Below are 22,316 nucleotides of genomic sequence, written 5' to 3'. Positions count from 1 at the left end.
GGTTTTTTTTTGCCGTGAAAAAAAATTGTTGAGACACTAAGAATGTCGTGAATCAAGAAGTTTTGAGATACGCTGAGCAAGAGAATAAACAATAGAAACTAAAGGGTAATATTTTGGCTTACTCATCAACGTGTGAGTGATAATGTTATTATCGCAATATTTTATTATCATGCGCTGATAATATTTGTTGACGTAATTTCGACTTACTGCAAAAAAAGCAAATCTTAGTGAGATTATATTATTCTGTGCACATGCGTTATTTAAGGGTGCGTAAAATGTTTAATATTTAAGCCCTCTCAGTTGGGATTCTGAGTTGTGGAGACGAAGAGAGATAGGCTTGCAAAGTTAGTTATGTATTTTGGGATAGTAGTTTAATTGATTAACGTGGGCAGAAATATGGGTAAAAAAAAAAAGAACATCGAAGTAAAGCCAAAACAAAAAGTTAAAATATAGACGGAAGTTCGATGCAGGCTTGTGTATCGTATCGCAAGTGTTTTAATTTGTATAATACTAATAATTATACAAAGTTTGATTGGGTTACTAATACTACTAGTACCACCAAGCGACGAAAGTTATGGAATTGGTGTTTGCTGGTAACAAACAACAGTTATCCTACTAGTATTTCTAAGCCTAACATTAATCGAATAATAACACCGGCCAGTTTGTATTATTACTGGTCATTTAGAAGACGAATTTTTGCTCTTGCCTTTAAACTTCCGATTTCAAATGTTTTGACACAGTTCAGGGTAGAAAACAGATCATATAAGATGTATTCTAAGATACAGAGAGAAGATAGAAGTGAGAATGTTTTAAATTTCAGTGTTTTCTCTAAGTCGTTTTCCTTTGATAGTTTTGATAAACGACAAAGTGGTTATATGTTTGAGATTTTATCTTCTCTCATTGTGAACAATATCGAATATTTTCAAAATCTTGATTCCCAGGAGGCAATACAACTAGTAGCAGCCTTTGGTTTAATGACTGAACATCTTGAATATATTGAATCAAACATTGATGAATTGGGACGAGTTGTTCATTTCTATGATTTAGATGAGCACACACCTGGTAATGGTTATAGAAGTTTCTTGAGCGTATTGCACAGTTTTGTACTTCGTTCTGTACAACTGTGCAATACAATTTGCATGAAAAGAGATTCTTTCATGTTTCAGTCAATTCAGTACCGTAAAGAAGTGGAAGCTCATGTGAGTGTACTTGGTGCACTCCGTACTGGCTTAATATACTTGTTAAAAATGCTTCGTCAGAATACTAAAGGGGAATTATTTGTTGCAAATGAGCACATGACAGCACAGGAACTTCTTAAGGAATATGGATCTTTAGACCAAACAGGATTTTATGGCCGATGTCATGGTTTTTATGTAAGTTGGTTTGTAATTTTGGTTCATGTAGATTGGGTTCAAACATATACATGTTATTTCTTTATTAATTGAAATATATATTTGTTCATATTTCATAATAATATATTCTATCTCACTTCATTCACAATTGTGTTGAATGTGTGAGAGTTTTGGTGAGGAATGCATGGTTTTATGTGAAGATATTGCTTGACTAATCTTTTTAATATTGATAGGAATAACCTAAACAGTATCAAGGAAGAAAAGGACATTGGTTTTCTAGTTTATAGAGCTCAGCATGACTAGGTAGTTAGGGTGTTTGACTTGTAATCTGAGGGTTGCTGGTATGAATCCCCATCCAAACATGCTCACTTTTTCAGCCGTGGGGGCGTTATAATGTGATGGCCATTCCCACTATTCATTGGTAAAAGATTGGTAAAAGTCGGCAGTAGGTGATGATGGCTAGTTGCCTTCCCTCTAGTCTTACACTGCTAAATTAAGGACGGCTAGCTTAGATAGCCCTCGGATATCTTGAAATTAAAAAAATGAACAAACAAACAAAATTTAGCTGATCAGTACCTTAAGCCATCCAAATAATGTGTTGTAGCTAATAGCAGTGCAAAAAAGAATGCTAGGTTGTATCTAGGTTAAAAGACAGCTTTTGTTTTCTAACACTGCAGTTTGCTTTTGGATGGGCTGATGTGGTGAATAAACTAATTTAATTTTTTGAAAGAGTTTGAGGAAAATCCTGTCAAATATTTGTATGATAATAGCTGGCTTTGAGTGTTTTGTTTATATGTCAAAGTTTAGTGAAATAAATGGCTTGGGTGGAACAGTATGTCCTTTATTATGCCTAAATTACATACACACATCTTTGATAGTTGTTAGTCTGTTTTTGTTGGCAATATGTATGGTTTTCCCATATTTATTTTGGTTAGTTTCAATGTTCTAATAAATTTGGCTGAATAGAAAAGACAGAAAACATTTCTTGTACTCTCTCGTTCAAAACTACAATCCAAACAAACAATTTTCTGTTTGTGTTAGATAGAAGAACTTTTCATTCCTAATTTAAACAGAATGAATTTTGAATTTTTTTTTGTGGTTTTATTAATCTGTTTTCTTACGTCTTCTAAAATTCAAAATCGTGTGTTTATAAATTCTCAAGAACTGGATATTGAACTAGTCCTGAAAGAAAGTTTCACATAAACAACCTCTTAACTTAAAGACAGAAATGGAAGTCTATAATATTTTTCTATTAAAGGTTAAGTGAAAATATCTAATATAAATTTTCTCTATGTGGCATATGTATAAGAAAGTATGTTTTTAAATGTATACATAGGTTTGATGTGAGGTCACTTGTGGTAATTTTTCATAAATTGTTCATTAGAAAAAGTGTATTTTTTGTTGTGTTTCTTAATATACATGTACACTAATATTTTTGTAGTACTTTAATTTATGATAAATTTTGACATACTTTTAAATTATTCCAAATTTATATAATTCTACTAAAACTTTTAGGTTTTTGATGTTTGACTGCAAGTCAAAAAAGTCTTACACATTGGTAAGTAAATTATTCCTTGCTGATATGACTGATACAGTTGGCACCGAAAATTTCTGTGAATGTTACAGAATTCCATATTCTTCAGAAATAATTGCATAGCTGTTTTATTCTTAAAGCATTGTAAACATGAAAATTGTGTAAAAACATTTATTCCAGGAGAAAAAGAATGGTCCCTTTAACTTTTAGTTGGTTATAATCCTTGTTCCCATGATTCATTGCTGGCTTTTAAGTGTTATAGATATTTGGCAAAAAGCATATATATATAATTTATCCTAGTTATAATGTTTGTATTTCAAGAAGATCTGTTATAGATTTTGACATACTGTTTTTTTTTATGGCACTGAATTGTTACGGTGCACATACACCTAATAACATACTAAATTTAATCTGTAATGATGTGGGACAAAGTTGATTATTGGTAGTTACTGTATCAGGTAAAAAATGCATACAGCTTTTGACATTGTATCTTTTAACATTAACCTCAAGATAAATATTTCTATAACTGATATGTGTTGATACCACTGGTTGACATAATGATATGGTCCAATGGATTATTTTTGGTAATGATGAAAGACCATTGTTGGTAACATGTAAAAACAAAATACATCCATGCAGTCTGTGTTTTACAATTTGATGTAGTTGACATTCGTAAAATTCAGTTTTTAACATTATACTGTTTTTATGTAACGTGTAGAAGGTTACGTTTGAATGGACACAAGTTTTTTTCTCTCCTCGGGGCAGTTCTGTTTTCCTGTACATAAATCTTTAAGGTATCGTTCCCATGTACACGCATTATAGAAATTTCTTTGTTATATTATTAAATAATTTTTGTTGTTTAGGGAAAATAAATCTTTGAAATATTTGTTTGTTGTACAGGTAAAGTAATAAAATTGTTTTTTGAAAGTAATGTTCATCATGGATTAAACCAGTAGGTACCAGGAATTTCAGAAATAAAAAAAAAAATTTAAACTTGTTTAAAATTTACAGTGAGAACTTAAAGATATAATTCATTAATTTTTATTTAACAGACCCATAAATATAAGCTCCATAGGTTTACATGTATTCATGTTAGAAATACGTATTAAATATTTTCTTGGAGATGCTGATTTACATCTACCCTACCCATCCATATATCTTATGTATCCAGTGTATCTGTGTGCTGTCCCTCATTCTCGCTGCATAATAATATGCGACGCCATGTTCTGTGATATATTTTCAAATGTAAATGGGCTTACGTCGGCCATATTTCTCTGAAAAAAAAGAAACTAATTTATAATACGTGTGTAATTGAATATAACATAATAACATATGGATGGGTAGGGACTTACAGGCCACCCTGTAGTATTTATGGGGTGTTGGGAAAATAATGTTATAGAAGTGTTAACTTTTCTCTGTCTGTATCATCTTTTGCATTTAATTCTATTGTATAAGGTACTATGTTTGTTCTATTCTAACTAATACTGTCATATTATTATTATTCCCACAACCTGTCAGTAAAATTATAAAATTTGTTGGTTGTTTGATTTAGATAAGAATACAAATATTATATGTAAATGTTTGGTACTGTATTATATATGCAAAATATTTTTTTAAAATCAGACATAATGCATGAACATATGTTATATCTATTTAATATGTGTTGCAGCACTTTTCGCATCTTTTCTCTGTGTTGGAATTTCTAATAGAAAACTTTTGTTTATGTACAAAATATTTTGCCTTTCTTAATGTTTTGACTAAAGGTCTGAAATGTTCGTACACAGTACTGTGAATCAATGAGGAGAACTCTGCTTGGAGTTAGCGTCATCATGGCGTCTTTCAGCGACCTGTACCAGAGGAGAGGCGGAGCTCTGTCGCATGCAGTAGCATCATTAGTTTATGGCACAAAATATGCTTTTAACCCCGAGGCTCGAGCCCAGCAGATTGTCCAGGTAGCACAGAATGCTTCTGTGGGATTTGTTAAAGCATTTTGGAGCTTAAGTGAAACTCATTTAATGAAGGTGAGGTTGGTTAATATGCATTTTTTTTTATATTGCCACTTTACAATGTGTGTATTGAGAATTGAAGAAAGTTACATCAGTAAACATCAAATGAATGACATTACAGCTAATTCAATTTTCATGGTTCTGTGTTTCAGAAGTTTTTATTACATGAGTTATTGTCAATTATTGTTATATAGGGTATAATTACAAATTTCAGATTTATCTTGATGAAAACAATTCTGTCAAGTGTACGTGTAATATTATTGCACTTTTAGACACAGAACACGAGTTCCACCCATGTTTATTTGAAACTTATTTTTCTATAAACTACAATAGATTTTAAAATGTTGATATCTGGCTATTGTTGTGTCTGTAGTGTTTGTTTCACATTATCAAGTAAAGTTGTGAGAGACAAGACTGTGGTTACTTAAAGGAAACTTGCTGGATAACATTTGGTCTGCTTTTCTGGTCTTTGTCCTTCATTTCTTGCTGTTCTGTGTCGGGGGTTAATTCATAATGTTTTTGGTTTTTTTTCTCATGTCTTCTCTCAGTACACCCATTAACCTTTTATTTGGTATTTTCTTTCCTTCTGCTGTTATATTTATGAATATCCTATGATATGTGTTAGTAAGGAAGGTTCTATGTTTTGTTATTACTGGGCAAATTCTTTGAGGGTGTTCTCAATTATAAAGTAACTTTTTGATTTCAACCAACATCTTACCTTTGCAATTTCATCAGGGTTAGTGGCCTGACATAGCCAGGTGGTTAGGGCACTCAACTGGTAATCTGAAGGTCATGAGTTAGAATTCCCATCATACCAAACTTTCTCGACCTTTTATCCATGAGGGCATTGTAATGTGATAAATCCCACTATTCATTGGTAAAAAAGTGGTCCAAGAGTTGGCAGTGGGTGGTGATGGCCAGCTGCCTTCTGTCTAGTCTTACACTTCTAAATTAGGATAGGCTAGCACAGATAGCCCTCGTGTAGCCCTGTGTGAAATTATAAGTAAACAAACATCAGGATTAGTACATGCAACTGTTTAATGTTAGGTAATTCATTAAAAATCTTAAAAAAAACATTCTCTAAACATGATCTTGTTCTATAAACATTGTCTGATTGTATTCTCCAAGTATCAAAAATGGTTGTTTCAAGCAATCTAGGTTTTTTTATACCAATATTTATCTTGAAATAAAACACTTAAATCTGTAATAAAATATTAGGGTGTGTGTGTGTAGATTGACTTTAGAAGGAACTTTTTTTAACTGCCCTGTTTGAAATAAAACCCCTAATTAGAGATGACAAATATATAATGTATATTAATATACATATTAGTCAGTGTACATGTTGGATTAAACTTTTATTTATTTATGCTAATTGGAATTTTTGTTCTTCAAACAAATGATGTTTCTATTGGTGTTTCAGTAATAATTACAGAAAGTAATGCAAACTTGTAAATAACTGACGATTTTGGAAAGAGTGAAACCTTTTTAATGCTGTATTTCAGAGGGTTCCAACTTGGTTGTGTCCTACTCCAGTTGTGAAGGAAGAGATTTTTATTCCTTCTGAACCTATTGTCCTGAATAAACTGAATGGACGTGACGAAGTAGAAATCTCAGTACCTCATTCTCACATTCCACCTGCACCTGTTAGGTGTATACTGATATCTCATCGATTAAGGGAAGGACAGGTATAGTATTTCATTTGCTTACAGTGGGTGACTGCTACTCCAGTCACTCTCAATGAGTGCATGTTGTCTATCCCCTTCTTTGTAAACAGAAATCTGTTCAGATTTATTTCATCAGGTTTTATATCTATTCCTTTTATTTTGCAATAAAGTAACATTTATATATATTCAAAATAAATGATTAATATATTGTTTTATAGAGCATGTATATTTTAGTGTTAATTATGTTATTTTTGTTTTTGTTTCTCATCTATAAAAAGACATTAATTACCAATTAAACCTTTACCAATGAACACGTGATACGATCAAGCACTGTTTTATGATGTATGGGGGCTATTCTTCTATGGGCAAGTTTCACTAATTCCAGTCAACGTGAAATACTATAAAACTATTTGTTATTAATTTTTATCCTAATTCTGATTTTTATGTGGCTAGTACAAAATTTTATGAAAATTCTACTTCATTGGCTTGTTTCCTGGACAATTATTGATTTCCAAACTGGATTTTAATAAATAGTGTCTCAACTAGTACACTCTGTCATGTATTAGCTGGGCTGTTGAGCCATGTTATTGAGTGAAAGGCCTCATTGGAATTATTTATAGATGTTGCACATATAGAGCTGTTGGCATGTTGTTTTAAATTCTTTTTTACTTTAACTTTCAAGTTCTTCAATTAAAGTTTTTTTAAAATTATGACAAGTATTTATTTATTTGTATTTTAAAATTTTATTTTTTTAATAAAGTCTTGTTATTAACTGTACTAATGAGTTTCAAGTTATGACTGATTTGATTGGCTGAGTGAAAAATCAGTGACTTGTTTACATAATGGAACATTATAGGGGTTACTATAATAAAGGAACTTCCAAACAAAAGTGTTAAACTATGATTAATTCATTAATCAGAATGCCAGATAATTAATAACAGTAAAATGTTTGAAGCCTATTGGGTGAAATTTGTAATGATTTAAAAGGCACATTTGTAAAGTATAGTGTCTGATTTTGTTGATTGTAAGAACAGTGAATAAAAACAATATCCAACAGTAAGTTTGGTGCTAGGTTATATAATTTTTCCCTCCCATAAAAGGATATTAATTTTCAATCCTTGAAGTAACCACTGGTTATGAAAATAGTCACAGACAAGGTTTCAGCACTGACCTAATGATAATTGTTTTATGTAACTCCAGAATCCTTCTTACAAAGTTTTATAAGTGACATGTATTAATAATCTTGAATCTTCATATTGTCTTATATATTGTCACTGGTTATGAAAATAGTCACAGACAAGGTTTCAGCATTGACCTAATGATAATTGTTTTATGTAACTTCAGAATCCTTCTTACAAAGTTTTATAAGTGACATGTATTAATAATCTTGAACCTTCATATTGTCTTATAAGCAAAACAAATTTATCAATTTAAAACAATGAATTATTTTTCCTTTCATAATTATTGTATTGAACTATTTTTCCTTTTGTAATTATTGTGTTGAATTATTTTTCCTTTTGTAAATATTGTATTGAACTATTTTTCTTTGGATACATAATGAGATATTTATTTTCTCCAGGCTTCTCATACAATAGGAAAAGAACAAAGTTTGTTCTTGCTTTCAAAACGTTTGTTTGAAATTAGGTTCAACATCTTAAAATTGAAATGGCTTTACAAATAAATGTACTGTCTAGATCCAGATTAGTGAAATGAAACACATTGTTTATTGTTACGTAATGTGTTTTTATTGTGAGTTGTCTTAGTACACTGTCAGTATTAAATTTTTCTCCAGTTATACACCAAGTAAGTGTAAGAGCATTTTTGTTATAAAGTTACATGTATGCTTGAAATAAAATTTGAAGTTCTGCACAGTGTAAATCGTGTATTTTTAAGAGTAAACTCTTCATGAGTACAAATCACCATGTTATGAAGTGAAGATAATCTTTTTATTGATAATGTAGGAACTCGGTGCAAAATCTAAAAGTAAGATTTCGAGAGGTGCTCTGCCTCCATCTCGGGAGCTTCTGATCCATTGCCACGGAGGAGGATTCATTGCCCAGTCTCCGGAAGCTCACGAGGTAAGCTTTCTTGAAGCTTAATACACTTTACATTTGGTGATCATATGTTCAAGTTCTGCTTGTTTATGGAAATGTAATCAATTAAAAAAGAAATGCACATATTTATATATGTTACACATAACCATAAAGTAACACAGTATTGTGTGCAACAGCTAGAGAACAAACTGTCAGAAGTCTTGATGTTGGAGAGACTAGTTTTGACATGTTTGTATATCCTCTTCAGTCTACCATGAAGACTGAAGAGGACATACAAACATGCCAAAACTAGTTTCTCCAGTATCAGTGCTTCTAGGAGTGTCTTTCATTTACTGTTCTTTATTATCATTATGTCACATCTACTTATTGTATTTCAGTAATTTGCTGGATCATTTTTATTTTTTCTGAATCTATCCACTTCCCACTCTTGGCTGAAGAAAGTGAAAGAGGGCAGATTTGTTTCCTTTTTCTTATAACAAGCAATGTATGTGAAGTTAAGTCCTGTAGATATATAGCATATTCTTACTATGTTGTAGGTCATAAGTTTGTAGATACCTTAAACCCAAAATACATTTAGAAGTTATCCTCATTATAACTGGTAACTTGGTGATATTGTTTGTTATCTATTCTTCAGTATTTCTGTAAGCCTGATTTTCAGAAGTATGTAATGAGTGTTTGTGTATACAAACTAGTTTATGTAAAACACTATGTAGAAGGTGACTGACAAAAGTAGAACTTTACTAAATGCAATTAGTAACTAGCTTTATAAAGAAATAGGAAGCCTTTGAATGTACCTAAAATTATATATTTATACAATAACTGAGTAAAGAAACAAATCTTGTATTGAAAGTCAAATGTGTATTGAAGTTTTTGGAGTGAGAAGACAGATGAGACAAGAAACTAAAAGGAGTTTATCACAAATTAAACCATGTATTCACATTATTAGATTTAAATAGTCCAGTTACAAAATTATTGTTGTTTTCAATTCTTTTTCCTCAGTGTTCCCAGGTCCATATCTTAAAGTAATAACATTAAAGTTTTGTACGGCAGTTATAACCAGAAAAATTTACATGTTTTTATAATCCGTGATTGGCATACTATAAATTACTTGTTACTTGTGTGGAATTAGCTTTTCCTCTTTTTGTAGTATGTAATTTGCACAAAGGATAGTTCCGTTATCAGTGATAAAGCCTAACAGATATATACAAGCAAATATTACTTATTGTTTAACACTTTCATGAATCATGTTGTCATTAGCAGCTTGGGTGGTGTGTGCTTTGACTTCTGTGTCACACAGTTGTGGATTTGGGAGGGTGCTAGTTTGGGGAGAATTGGTCGATTTCATCTGTTTCCACAAAGATGTTTTGTGTTGTTTTTTTGGGGGGTACATAATGAAGTTGTGACTGCCACTGTTTGATATTGCTAAGAAATAGAAATTAATTTTATACCCTCTGACCATCTGACTAATTGTTCTCAGTATGTTATGTGCAGATAATAACTTGTTACCTGGAAACAGCAGGTGATGAGGAAATACAAGCTGTAGTTAGTTACGTCCCTGCCGTAACATGCCCAGACAAGTTTGTTGTTTTGTAGGTGGATTTTACCAACACATCAAGTCAGTTGCACAACATGATTATAAAGATTTACAAAATACATGTCATGGGAAATTGATGCATTTTTTATTTTATTTTTTTGGACAAAATTAAAACATGCGAAAGAAATTCGATGTACAACCACGAAAAATAATTCCAGCGATGTGAAGTAAACTACAGTACATGTTCTCAGTAACCATTTGACTAGCTTTTTCCAACATAAAGGTGTATGTAAAAATGTATTTATTTATTATTTTCTGCAGACTGCAGATAGTGTATGCCTAAGGTTTTATTTCTGTTACTGCTAAATATGTTTGTTTGTTTTTTTACTTTCGTGCAAAACTACTAGAATTTAGCAGTGTAAGACTAGAGGGAAGGCAGCTAGTCATCACCACCCACCGCCAACTCTTGGGCTACCCTTTTACCAACGAATAGTGGGATTGACCGTCACATTATAATGCCCCCACGGCTGAAAGGGCGAGCATGTTTGATGCGACCGGGATTCGAACCCGCAACCCTCAGATTATGAGTCAAATGCCTTAACCCACCTGGCCGTGCTGGACCTCTGCTAAATGTGAACCACATGTTCTAAGAAATAACAAATTTTATCATATGGTTCAAAAAGCTGGATAAAAGGATAAAAATCTTTTTGGTAGTGGGTTTATTGGACTCCTCTTGTTTTTTTGCAGCTACGCAAAATCAAAGACATTTGTACTTAAACGTTAGAGATGTTTTGATCTGGCAAATTAGCCCATGTCCACTTAAGGTGCTGTTCAGAGTGGAAGGTCCAATTGAAATTGGTTTTCTTTGATTCATGATATGACTAACTCTGTCCAAAAACAGGTTGTTGCCAGTAGCTGTTTTTACCTATAAACATTGTTGTATTCAATGCAGATGTGTTCTCGGAACATAATAATTTCTACCATATAATTTTTCACACACAGAAAAGTTGAAATAGCTGTTGCACTAATAGGTTTAACCAAGATGTGATATAAAGCTTTTGCTTCAAATATGAATAACAAAAGATTTTGTTAATTAGATAATTTATGTTTCACACTTATGGTACTGCTGTGTTAGTGGTACTTTTAGATGTGGTCTCCAAGTTTGACTTTATATACTTTTTATTGGTAGCTTTTTTTAAGAAAAACATAAGAACATTGTAATGGTGGATACCAGTTGTGTGTATAGCCTTGGTTCATGCTTACCAGTATTCTGGTAATATATGAGAAGTATTGAGTATTCTAGTTATAAATGTATTGCTGGTTCGTATAAACTTTGACTTTGCAGATATACCTACGGGACTGGGCTAAAGACCTTGACATTCCAATACTTTCTATTGACTATTCACTTGCACCAGGTGCTCCGTTTCCACGGGCTATAGAAGAGGTATTGCTTGTTTATGCTTGGGTTTTAAAGAACTCTAAGAGGTTGGGTAAGTTCAGGCAAATCTATACTATTCATTTTTTTTCTGGTAATTTTTCTTGTAAATAGTTTTGGAACTGTACTGTAAATTAGGTGTAATAATAAATATCTTTAGAGTCTGCAGAAATTGTATATGGAACTTGTTACTAATCATTTAAAAACATTTAGAAATTACTGATCCTAGTTATTTTGCAAGTAAACTACATGTTCAACAGTATAAGTAAATTGTACTTATCCGTGCTTCACATTCTGTCACATTCATTTCAAACATACAACAGTACTTATAAAACTGAAAATAAAACTATTATTGTTTTGTTTGTGTTTGTTTTTTTATTTCACTCAAAGCTACTCGAGGGCTATTCTACTCTTATGCTAGCCATCCCTAATTTAGCAGTGTAAGACTAGAGGGAAGGCAGCTAGTCATCACCACCCACCGCCAACTCTTGGGCTACTCTTTCACCAACGAATAGTGGGATTGACCGTCACATTATAACACCCCCTCGGCTGAGAGGGCGAGCATGTTTGGTTTGGCGAGGATTCGAACCCGCGGCCCTCGGATTACGAGTCGAAGGCCTTAACACACTTGACCATGCCGGGGAGTATTGAATGTAACTTTGTTTTGGAAACATTTTGTATATATTGGTTTTAAAGAAGAAAGCTTGAGGAAATTTATATATTTTGAAAGAAATCCAATATAAAACAAAAAGATCTTTGGAAATATAATGAACATCTAATTATTAGTAAACTCTGAGATCTATGATTTTTTTCCTAAATCTTTTATGTTTCTCACTAGATTTCTTGGTTCATTTTTAAATATTTACATCCATGCCTTACATTCTGTCACATTAATTTCAAACACTAGAACAGTACCTATAAAACTGAAAATAAAACTATTGGTACATCATGAAGAATAGTTATGTAAAATTTTTATTAGTTTTAAAGTGAGGTATCAAATGATCATAGTAAAACTTCTCCATGAAACTGAGAAATCCTTGAAAATTTTTGGAAAAAAAAAAATTGCCAAATTTGTATGAGTCATGTGAAGTTATGACATTTTTGTGTCTTTCGGTGCATGCTAGAGATGTCTCTTCTGTCTCAATATCCATTTATGTGTGTAAATTGTGCAAAGATTAGTCAGGAACAGTATTGTTTTTAATGTATTTGAAAATGTGTTTTTAACCTAGGCTCAACAGGTGAACATATCTGCCTTGCTGGTGACAGTGCAGGAGGGAACTTAATGATGGGTCTTACATTAAAAGCTATAGACTATGGTATTCGCATACCCGATGGTGTATTCTGTGCCTACACACCCATGATGCTGGACATGATTCCTTCTCCTTCTAGACTTTTGTGTTGCATGGACCCGTTGCTTCCTCTTGGTTTCATGCTCAGTTGCTTGGATGGTAATGTTATGAAACATGTTTGATAGATCACAATGTATGAATGTCCTTTAGGAAGTAACGGTATCTTAAAAAAGTTGAGGACAACACCTTTTCAGGAAATATTAGATTAATTAAAGATAAATAAAATCTAACTTTATATATGTAAAAACGGCTGGTATGGGTTGAGAAAATATTTTATGTAGAGAAGCGAACGACGTTTTGACCTTCTTTGGTCATCGTCAGGTTCACAAAGGTTTAATTTCAAGTCTAATCTAAATCAACTTAATCATAAAGCCTTAATGGCCAGTTTCAATATTATATCCCTTTTTACTGAAGTCCCAACCACTGAAGCCTGCAAGATAGCCTTAGAACTCTATATCCGAGACCCTAACCCAACTATAGACATTCCCAGTAACCAATTAGCAACCCTCATAGAATTCACCATGATGAAGACAAACTTCACGTTCAACAACCACAACTATATACAAATAAATGGCCGAAGCATGGGTAATCCAGTATCACCAGTTCTAGCCAATATTTTTATGACCGAAGTTGAAACACAGCATTACATCCACCACTATACTGGTACAGATATGTAGATGACACGATTGCGGGATTCAAATCTACAGAACACACACTTAATTTTTTCAAACACATTAACTCTATACATCCCAACATTAACTTCACATGTGAACAGGAAGAAAGCAATCAAATGTCATTTCTTAACCTCAAAATTACAAGAACCGATACACAATTTAAAGCAGGAATCCACTGAAAAATCACCCATACTGGACTATACATTCCTTGGGACTCAGCACATGAAAGAAACCAAATAAACACAGCCATAAGACTATGCTCACCAGATAAAATTAACGATGAATTAGACAAAATAAAACAATACTTCATCAACATCAATAAGTTTCCTCCACAAACCGTAGAAAACATTACACACACACACACACACACACACACACACACACACACACACACACACACACACACACACACCTAGACAGAAAGCAAAATCAACCAACAAAAAATCACAAAACCATATACTGCTGCATACCGTATATTTGCCGACATCAGCAGAAAAATAACCAACATTTGGCAAAAACTAGTAACAAAATATGACATTCCAGTTAATACCAAATTTATTCACAAAACTGAGGTCTATACTATGTAAAAACTACACTGACAAACACCACACCAACATTATTTATAAAATACAATGTGATAACTGCCACGACTTCTATATTGGAGAAACAAGTAGAAAAATGGAAACCAGATTCAAAGAACACAAAAAACACACGATTTTGAACACTCCAAGTCAAATAAACACAACATAATCATAGCAAACACTTAAATACTAAATAAAGAAACAAATGCAAAATTAAAGAAGTCTTACTTATACAACAACTCGGGTCCAAAATAAACCAATACAAAGGAACATCTTTATACCTATATTAATAAATATAATAAAACATTTAAACATGACATCTACATTTCTATACTCAATTACACAATTGCCTCCAAATATATGGTCAGCTACTGGTCAGTTACCTCTTTTTTTCTTTATGAACCTGACGATGACCGAAGAAGCTTGAAACGTTGTTCAATCTTCTACATAAAAAATTTTCTCTCCCCAACCAGCTGTTTTTACGTATATATTGTTCTCTACAAGTGGGATTTCTCATCATCACAGAAAATCTAACTTTATGTATGAATAGAGTATAAATTAATACAATTCACTGCAGAGACAATGACTTCTGTTTTGTATAATGAAAAATTCCGAATGTCAAACTATTAAGTTTTAGTGAAAAGTTTCACGTAGTTTCTGTATAGATATATTTTTATTGAGATGAAAACGAAGCTAAACAAATAGATCTGCTTTGAAAACAAATGCTTAAAAATTTAATCAAAGGCACTATATGAATTATGTTATCATACTTGATTTGGAACGACCACAAAAGATGTGTATTGTTATAATTTTCTGTAGAACAGCTATTTAAATGATACGGAGGATTTATAGAAAATACGAAAAGGTGAAATGTTAATACTGATGTGTTTTTTGCCGTTATAGCTTATGCAGGAATTGATAGAATAGATGATGATGAGTACAGCGATGAAGAAAAAGAGGATGAGGGAAAGAAATCTGGAATTTCTGGATTCTTTGACTCCGGAATCAGCTTGATTAAAGACCTAGAACAGATGGAGGTAGAAGGAACAACACCACCTTTGGACAGTGGTAGCCACTCTATTCTGGTTAACGAAGATGGTGAAGGTAATAATTCCGTCCATCCAGAAGATGATGAGAAAGATTCTATGTCATGTTCTAGTGGACACACTCCTATGTCAGGCACATATGTGTCAGATTTCCTACTTAAATATAACCAAGCTGAAACCACCAAGCCACAGTTTTTTGACACCGTAGATTCAGATGAAAACATCTTTTATCTACCAACTGATCTATCTTTCAGTTTGCAGAGGAAGTGTTGTAAAATGACACGAAACTGCTGGACTAAAGTTTCTAATTCGGTCACAGAGACAAAGTTTTATAAGACTCATTTAGCAGGCAGTCGAATCTTTTCACGGGATCCAGACACAAAGTCGGGTTTGTTCCAGGTTCCGTGGTACCTCCAGCAGAAGCCTGGACTGGCAAAGAAATTCCAGAGGGTTAAAATCATCACAAGTAATCCATTTGTGTCTCCTTTTCTTGCTTCTGATGAAATGTTGCTACAGTTTCCACCTTTATATATTGTTGTAAGTAAATTACAATATGTCACAATAAATTTTATGGAATACATCTTAATATCTTTGGTGTATCTGATAGGTAATTGTTTGAATGTGTGTACTGATCCACAGCATTTTGAAATGTTTGTTTTTAAGTATTATTGTGTACATTGCAAATGTCTGAAATGCCTGGGCACTGAATTTAACAAAAATTAATAATTAATAACTCAGTCTTGTTCATAAATTAATATATGGTACTTTGGCTGTTTAAGAATTATCAGAGTTAAAATTTGATTTGATGATTCGTCTGTCTATTTTACATCCTAATAACCTGATCTAATTAAATTTTGCATCTCAAGATGTGTAACTAAGTTATTGTTGTGTAATAATATTTTCAACCAGGTGAATGTAAAATATTTCATTTATCTGATGAGTCTTGTAAACATTTATCTGGCTTTTCAGGAACAAAAAACATTCTTTATTTTGTAATGGATGTTGAACAACAACACTTGGCTTTATACTTTATAGTCAGGTTTTTGTTTTACTAAAGCCAAGTGTCTGTTGTCTCATGTTTGTGGGTCTACAGACCTCGTTGGAAGACACTATGTATCGAGAGTGAACTGTCACTTATAAGCAAGCAGCTGTTCACAAGTAGAAACATGGTAATCACAGGTTAGCTGTAAGAAGTGTTATATTAGTTGGAAAGAAGCTATTCAATTTTAAAGCTATAAGCTTAGTAATATATTTCCTCCATAAGCACTTATATTTGTTTGCATATATCATTTGTAAATTTGAGATATATAGTCATAATTTGTATGAATTACATATTTCTAAATACATTTTTTTGTATGATAAAATATCTATTTCATTTCGCAGTCTCCATCGTTTGATCCTACGTTGGACGATTCAGTTATGTTTGCCCAAAGAATGAAGAAACTCCAGAGGGAGGTTCATCTGGACATTGTTGATAAACTGCCTCATGGATTCCTTAATTTCTTGCCTTTCAGTAAAGAGGCTCACGAAGGTTCCAAGTTGTGTGTGGCTCGACTTAAGGAAGCATTGAAACTGTTATAAAAAATTTGATTATTCTGAGAATTATTTTGTGGTTTATCAGCAACACTGTATGTAGTTTCTTTGTTGTATAGATACAGAAAATCAGAGTTAAAGTTGTTGAAATCTCGTGTCCTCTTTGATGATTTTATATGTATCTTATCAGTTTCATCAGATTGTACTTTGTTATCTTTCTCAAACTATAGCAATTGAAATCTGAAAATTTTCATTAATTTATGAAATTGAGTGTTGAAATTTAAGGTTATGCAAAGTTGATGTAACTGTGGTGAATTTTTAGATTATAGCTTTGTAATAAATAAGGATAAATGTTCATTGATTTCTCACTTTACATGTATAGTGTAGTACAGAACATTAAAAACCATTATTCGGTTGTATGTACACCTGTACAAATTCTTGTAGATGGTTCATCCATTTTCTGGTTGTTTGGGATAACATCTTGCAGTTCTTAACTATAAGTTATTTTAATTTAGATTTTTGGTGTGTGCATGCATATAAAAACATGATAATGAAATGGTAAAGTCCTCTGGGTTCCCTGGCTTAACCAGGTGGTCAGGGCACTCGACTCACAAGCTACAAATCAGGGTTTGGAATCTCTTTCCCACCAAACGTGCTTGCCATATCAGCTGTGGGAGCTTTATAATGTAACATTAATTCTATTAGTCTTTGGTACAAGAGTAACCCTAGAGTTGGCTGTGGTTGGTGGTGACTAGCTAACTTCTCTTTTGTATTTCACTGCTAAATTAGAGACGACTAGTGCAGATATCCCTGGTGTATCTTTATACAAAATTCAAACCAAACTCGCCAAATTTCTGTAATGTTAGTATTAATTGTAAATTATGATTTCATGTATTGTAAGAGCTAATTGAGTGACGATTATATTCTTTTCAATGAGTAATAAAAATGGGGAATGTTTTGTGTGTTTTAAGTTTTAATAATACATTAATAGCAAAGAATTTCAAGGTTGTTCATTCTTTGTAAGGTGTGTATTCTGTTTTATTCTTTGAACACTAATCTTAATATTGTATGACGTTTGTTATACAATTTTATTAATAGTCTACTAAGAGAAAAATATTGCTGTCTTAAATTTCTTATTTTGTCTTTCACATATGTGCAGTAATGTTTTTAACCTAGACTGACATATATTCATGGATAAAACACAGATGTGGTGAATACCAAAACTTAAGATATATGCGATTAGATTGACGTTCATGGATTGTGAATTTAAAATAGAACTACGTAAGTTTACAGGTTTTAGTATTTATAACAATAGAAGATTTTAATGTACATGACATTGTAACGTGCACAGAAAAGTAGATTATTGGGTGGGAATATGACACTTATTGATTGTTTATACTTGCATAAAATATGTTAATGTACATTGTATATTTATATAAAGTAATTGTAAATGTACTTACATAATATTTGTTTTAGGTTTTCGTAAAATTTTATTATCAGAACCTGCATGATGTTTTATTATAAAGCTGAGATTTTGAAATTATTACATAAATTAAGAAAATATAACTTAATTGGTTGTTGCTCTATACTATTTCATTGATATAAAGATACCTCACAAACTATGTGCAGTACATTCCATTTTGTTATCTAACTTAACGTGGCACACTTCGTTTATGTTTAGTACATACAGTACATTCGTGTCGTACTGTGCTTTCTTCATATTTAGAAAAGGGTATTTTGAAGACTTAATTAATATTTAAATATTAGAGTATTATGGTATCTGTATTTAAACCAAGAAACTTTTATATAGCTTATTGTTTTTTATTTATGTAGTCATCTATTGCATAGATGCCAACTATTTCAAATGACTGAGCATAATGATTGTAGACAGAGCCCTTTCACAGTTTGTCCTTTTAGATTTACCAGAAACAAGACAATCTGGTGAACGAGGCCTCTTTTTTTTTTTTCCAACTTGTGAACGATCACATTGGTGTTTCTATGCTGCTTAGAAAACGAGAAATACCCATCGACATGAGTGCTGATTGGCTGACAAGCACTGATGGCGTAACTATGGATTCCCCCATGTATCCAGTATGGAGAAGCACCGCACTCAAACTGTTGGTAGACGGAGATACAAATATTTTTTATTATTTCAAGCACAAACATGATTATTGCAAGTAGCCATTTGCACTATGTCTTTTATTTATCATCAAAATTTATTTGTATCTCACTAGAAATTTTCTTTTCACCCCTTTCAAGCCCTGTCGGAACAATTTATCACTTTATTATATAGGTCTATATAATATATAATAATTTGGGAGTTGCAACAAGTTGTAATATATGTCTGTATGAGTGTATAGTCATAATGTATACACCAAAATCGTAATGATTATGCTCAAATCATAATGATTGGCATCTCTGCAATTGAACAGATATATTATGTGCAAGTGAAAGCCAAAGTTCTTTATCAAAAATATTTATGAGATAAGTGTTTTTCAGAATAATACCTATAATTATCCATGAAATAAAATTATATAAGATTCGGTCGGGAGATTTAGTGAATTGTTTTTTTTATGAATTATCAATATGATATTGGTTTTCTTTGTGTACTAAAGTAATTGTAAAGTTCATTGCTGAAAACAGCTTTGTGTGAAAGATGTTAGTTGTTTTTTGCCCAAACATTTGCATGTATATTTATATAGAATATAGATTTTATTATTATTAACTCAGTTTGCCTATGTTATTTAAGTTAATCATTGTTTTAGTTGTAATTAGATATTGTTTGTTGAATAAAAAATTCTGAACACTAGTTAATTAGCATAAACTTAACATATTTGTGTATCTTCAAAAACAAACATTATGTTTCTTGGGTAGCAGTAATTATTCATTCACGTGTTTTTTTTTATTAGGAAAAAGTGTTTCGGAGGTTTTACAATGATTAATAAATAAATAAATTTGAAAATAGGAGTAAAAACAAGCAGACATGTTTGAATATGCATACACTCATTTCTAAATGAATGTTTTAGATTTTTGATCTTTTCGTATAAGAAAGTGTCTTGCTAATAAAACCTAGTTTTACCAATTAATTTAATGTTTATTATATATTTTAATTAAATGCAATAAAAGTTTTGTATCTTTAACAATTATTTCGTGTAAAAGTGGTTTAAAAGATGAATTATGGGAACGAAACATAAGGAAGTTAAACTTACATGTGACAGTTATTATGTCAAATAGAAACAAAACTGATCAGACTGTGTAACTGGAGAAAATAATAGTTTGATTTATATGTAGTTGCTTTTATAAGTAAAACAATGTTGTAACTTGGTTTTATTAGTAACCGTAATTTTCACGTCAGTTTTTATTAATTCAAATATATTAAAATATTACAGTTGTGATTTTCATATACCCAGTATTTTTGTGGTGTTTGGTCGCCTTCAGTGTAGTTAAAGTTTGTAGTATGTTTCAGGATTGGATTTTAAAAAATATTCTTGTGTAAGTGGATGAAGTGTAATCTCACATTCGGTGAGTTGTCTCGCCTCCCTCTGTACGAAAACAAAACTTTACATGTAAAAATAATAAAATAGTTTCTTTCAAGTTCTTGCCAATTACAAACAAAAACTTTAGTGCACAATTATTACCTTTAGAATGCATTGCATACAACTAATTATAAATTCACTTCTTATTTCTCTATAAAAAAAAAAAAAAATTGCATCTAAAGTGTATTGCTTTCCAGTGTGATACAAAGTACTTTGAAAGTTACATTGTATAAAGCAGTATGTGAAATGCTAAAATCACAACAAGTTTGTCCTGATTTGGAAAAGTAAAGCACCACTGATCTTAAAATTTACCTGAAATGTATTACTGTTTATTTGTGATATAAATCTAAGCTTCCTCCGTGCATGATTTATGGCATGAAATTTTTGGTACATGTATGGTCTGTAGCTTCAATTGTATGTATTCATATAATCTACAGCTTCTGCGAAATATCTTCTTATGATGTGCACTTTTTGATACATATATTTGTATGACGTGCACCTTCTGGTACATGCACTAGTATGACTTATAGTTTCTGGTACTTGTATCTTCATGATCTGCAGCTTTTCGTATATATATTGTTATTATGTACAGGTTCTAGTACATATTTATATGATGTGCTGGTTCTGGTACACGTATTTTTATTACTTAGAGCTACTGGTACATACATTTATATGATCTGCAGCTTCCTGTTGAGTAGAATATAAATTTATAAGCACTGTTGTATAACTGTATGGAGTAAAAAGAAATAAAAGAATGTTTACTAAATCAGTTAACTGTGGGTATATTTTAGTTTCCATTTTGAATCTCTTAGGCCTAGAATACAACTTGAAAGAAACGTGGTTGCTTTTAACTACCATGGTTTTAATTTATAATTGGTGGGTGCTGTTAGTTTACACTGCAGTCAGTACTGATCTACGTGGGGAGAAATTACTTATATTGAAATATAACACTGGGAAATTTGCGTTTCATCAAATTCATATGGAACAATTTTTTTTGAATGTGCAATGTGTGTATTTTGCTTTATAAAAATTATTTTTTGTGAGTGTAAGCATCTAGTAAGAAATAAATCTTAGTTTACACAAGCTTAAAAGTTAATTCTACATTACAGGTATTTGTAGAACATTTAAGGTGGCTGCTGGGTCTATGTCAACGCAGAACTTTAGTCAGTCTAATATGGATGTATTACAGATTTCTTTTCACCAAGGGTAAAATTAAAAATACAAAATGTGATAAATAATATATAAGGTGAAATACCACAGTGTTCTTCACATATCCTAACCAGTTTAGGTCTGTATATCTTGATATAAAATCCTCATAAACAGAGTGATCTAACCTCATCTTTCCTGTTTTCAAATTTGGTAATTATAAACTGAAGAAATACAGCCATGCAGTTTTTAACATTTTGTTACCAAACTCAATCATTATTTATTCACATGACAGTAGACTACGTGTATATCATTATTGATTCTCAAATTTTTCCGATATTCGATTTCAGTCTACGTTTGCTGCAACGTGTCCACATTGACGATGATGTTTGCTGCGTGTGTAGGATACACGATAACCCTAACATACCCCCGCACTTCATTCTTGTATTCTATAATTATAATGCACCGAAGTTTCTGATGCATTAAATCTGTTCTTGCACGGTTGCTGTGTCAGGAGGGAGCACTACTGACTCGAGTGAAAAAAGAAAAAAACGTGGAAAATTGTTTGAGTGGGGCTACACGTTGTAGGAAATTGCATGGTTGTATTTTTTCACTTAGTGGTACCAGCATGGCCAAGCGTGTTAAGGCGTTCTACTCGTAATACTAGGGTCGCGGGTTCGAATCTCGGTCGCACCAAACATGCTCGCCCTTTCAGCCATAGGGGCGTTATAATGTTACGGTCAATCACACTATTCATTGGTAAAAGAGTCGCACAAGAGTTGGCGGTGGGTGGTGAATGCTAGTTGTCTTCCCTCTAGTCTTACACTGCTAAATTAGGGACGGCTAGCGCAGATGGCCCTCGAGTAGCTTTG

General features: G+C 32.1%; 1 protein-coding gene across 2 annotated transcripts; it reads left to right on the top strand.

Annotated features, from left to right (window-relative positions):
* Window positions 1-327: 327 nt before the first annotated feature.
* Window positions 328-21,067, top strand: Hsl (hormone-sensitive lipase). Of its 2 annotated transcripts, none has more exons than XM_076494225.1 (8): window positions 328-1,373; window positions 4,671-4,907; window positions 6,395-6,577; window positions 8,518-8,634; window positions 11,490-11,634; window positions 12,809-13,027; window positions 15,087-15,766; window positions 16,613-21,067. In XM_076494225.1, exons 1-8 carry the CDS (start codon window positions 465-467, stop codon window positions 16,808-16,810), a joined length of 2,688 nt encoding a protein of 895 aa, XP_076350340.1. In that variant the 5' UTR covers window positions 328-464; the 3' UTR covers window positions 16,811-21,067. The 2 variants fall into 2 exon arrangements, with proteins under 2 accessions (XP_076350340.1, XP_076350342.1); XM_076494227.1 differs by lacking the exon at window positions 328-1,373 and adding an exon at window positions 2,868-2,910.
* Window positions 21,068-22,316: the final 1,249 nt, after the last annotated feature.

The sequence above is a fragment of the Tachypleus tridentatus genome, chromosome 3, assembly GCF_004210375.1.
Source record: "Tachypleus tridentatus isolate NWPU-2018 chromosome 3, ASM421037v1, whole genome shotgun sequence".
In the NCBI taxonomy this organism is placed as follows: domain Eukaryota; kingdom Metazoa; phylum Arthropoda; class Merostomata; order Xiphosura; family Limulidae; genus Tachypleus; species Tachypleus tridentatus.
Note: the sequence above shows the minus strand (reverse complement) of the source record. Positions and strands in the feature narration are given on the sequence as shown.

Coding starts and splice junctions, on each gene's coding strand:
- Hsl (XM_076494225.1), top strand. CDS start 465: ATGCAGGCTTGTGTATCGTATCGCAAGTGTTTTAATTTGTATAATACT. Junction 8,635..11,489: donor AGTCTCCGGAAGCTCACGAG/GTAAGCTTTCTT, acceptor TTGACTTTGCAG/ATATACCTACGGGACTGGGC. Junction 11,635..12,808: donor AAAGAACTCTAAGAGGTTGG/GTAAGTTCAGGC, acceptor TTTTTAACCTAG/GCTCAACAGGTGAACATATC.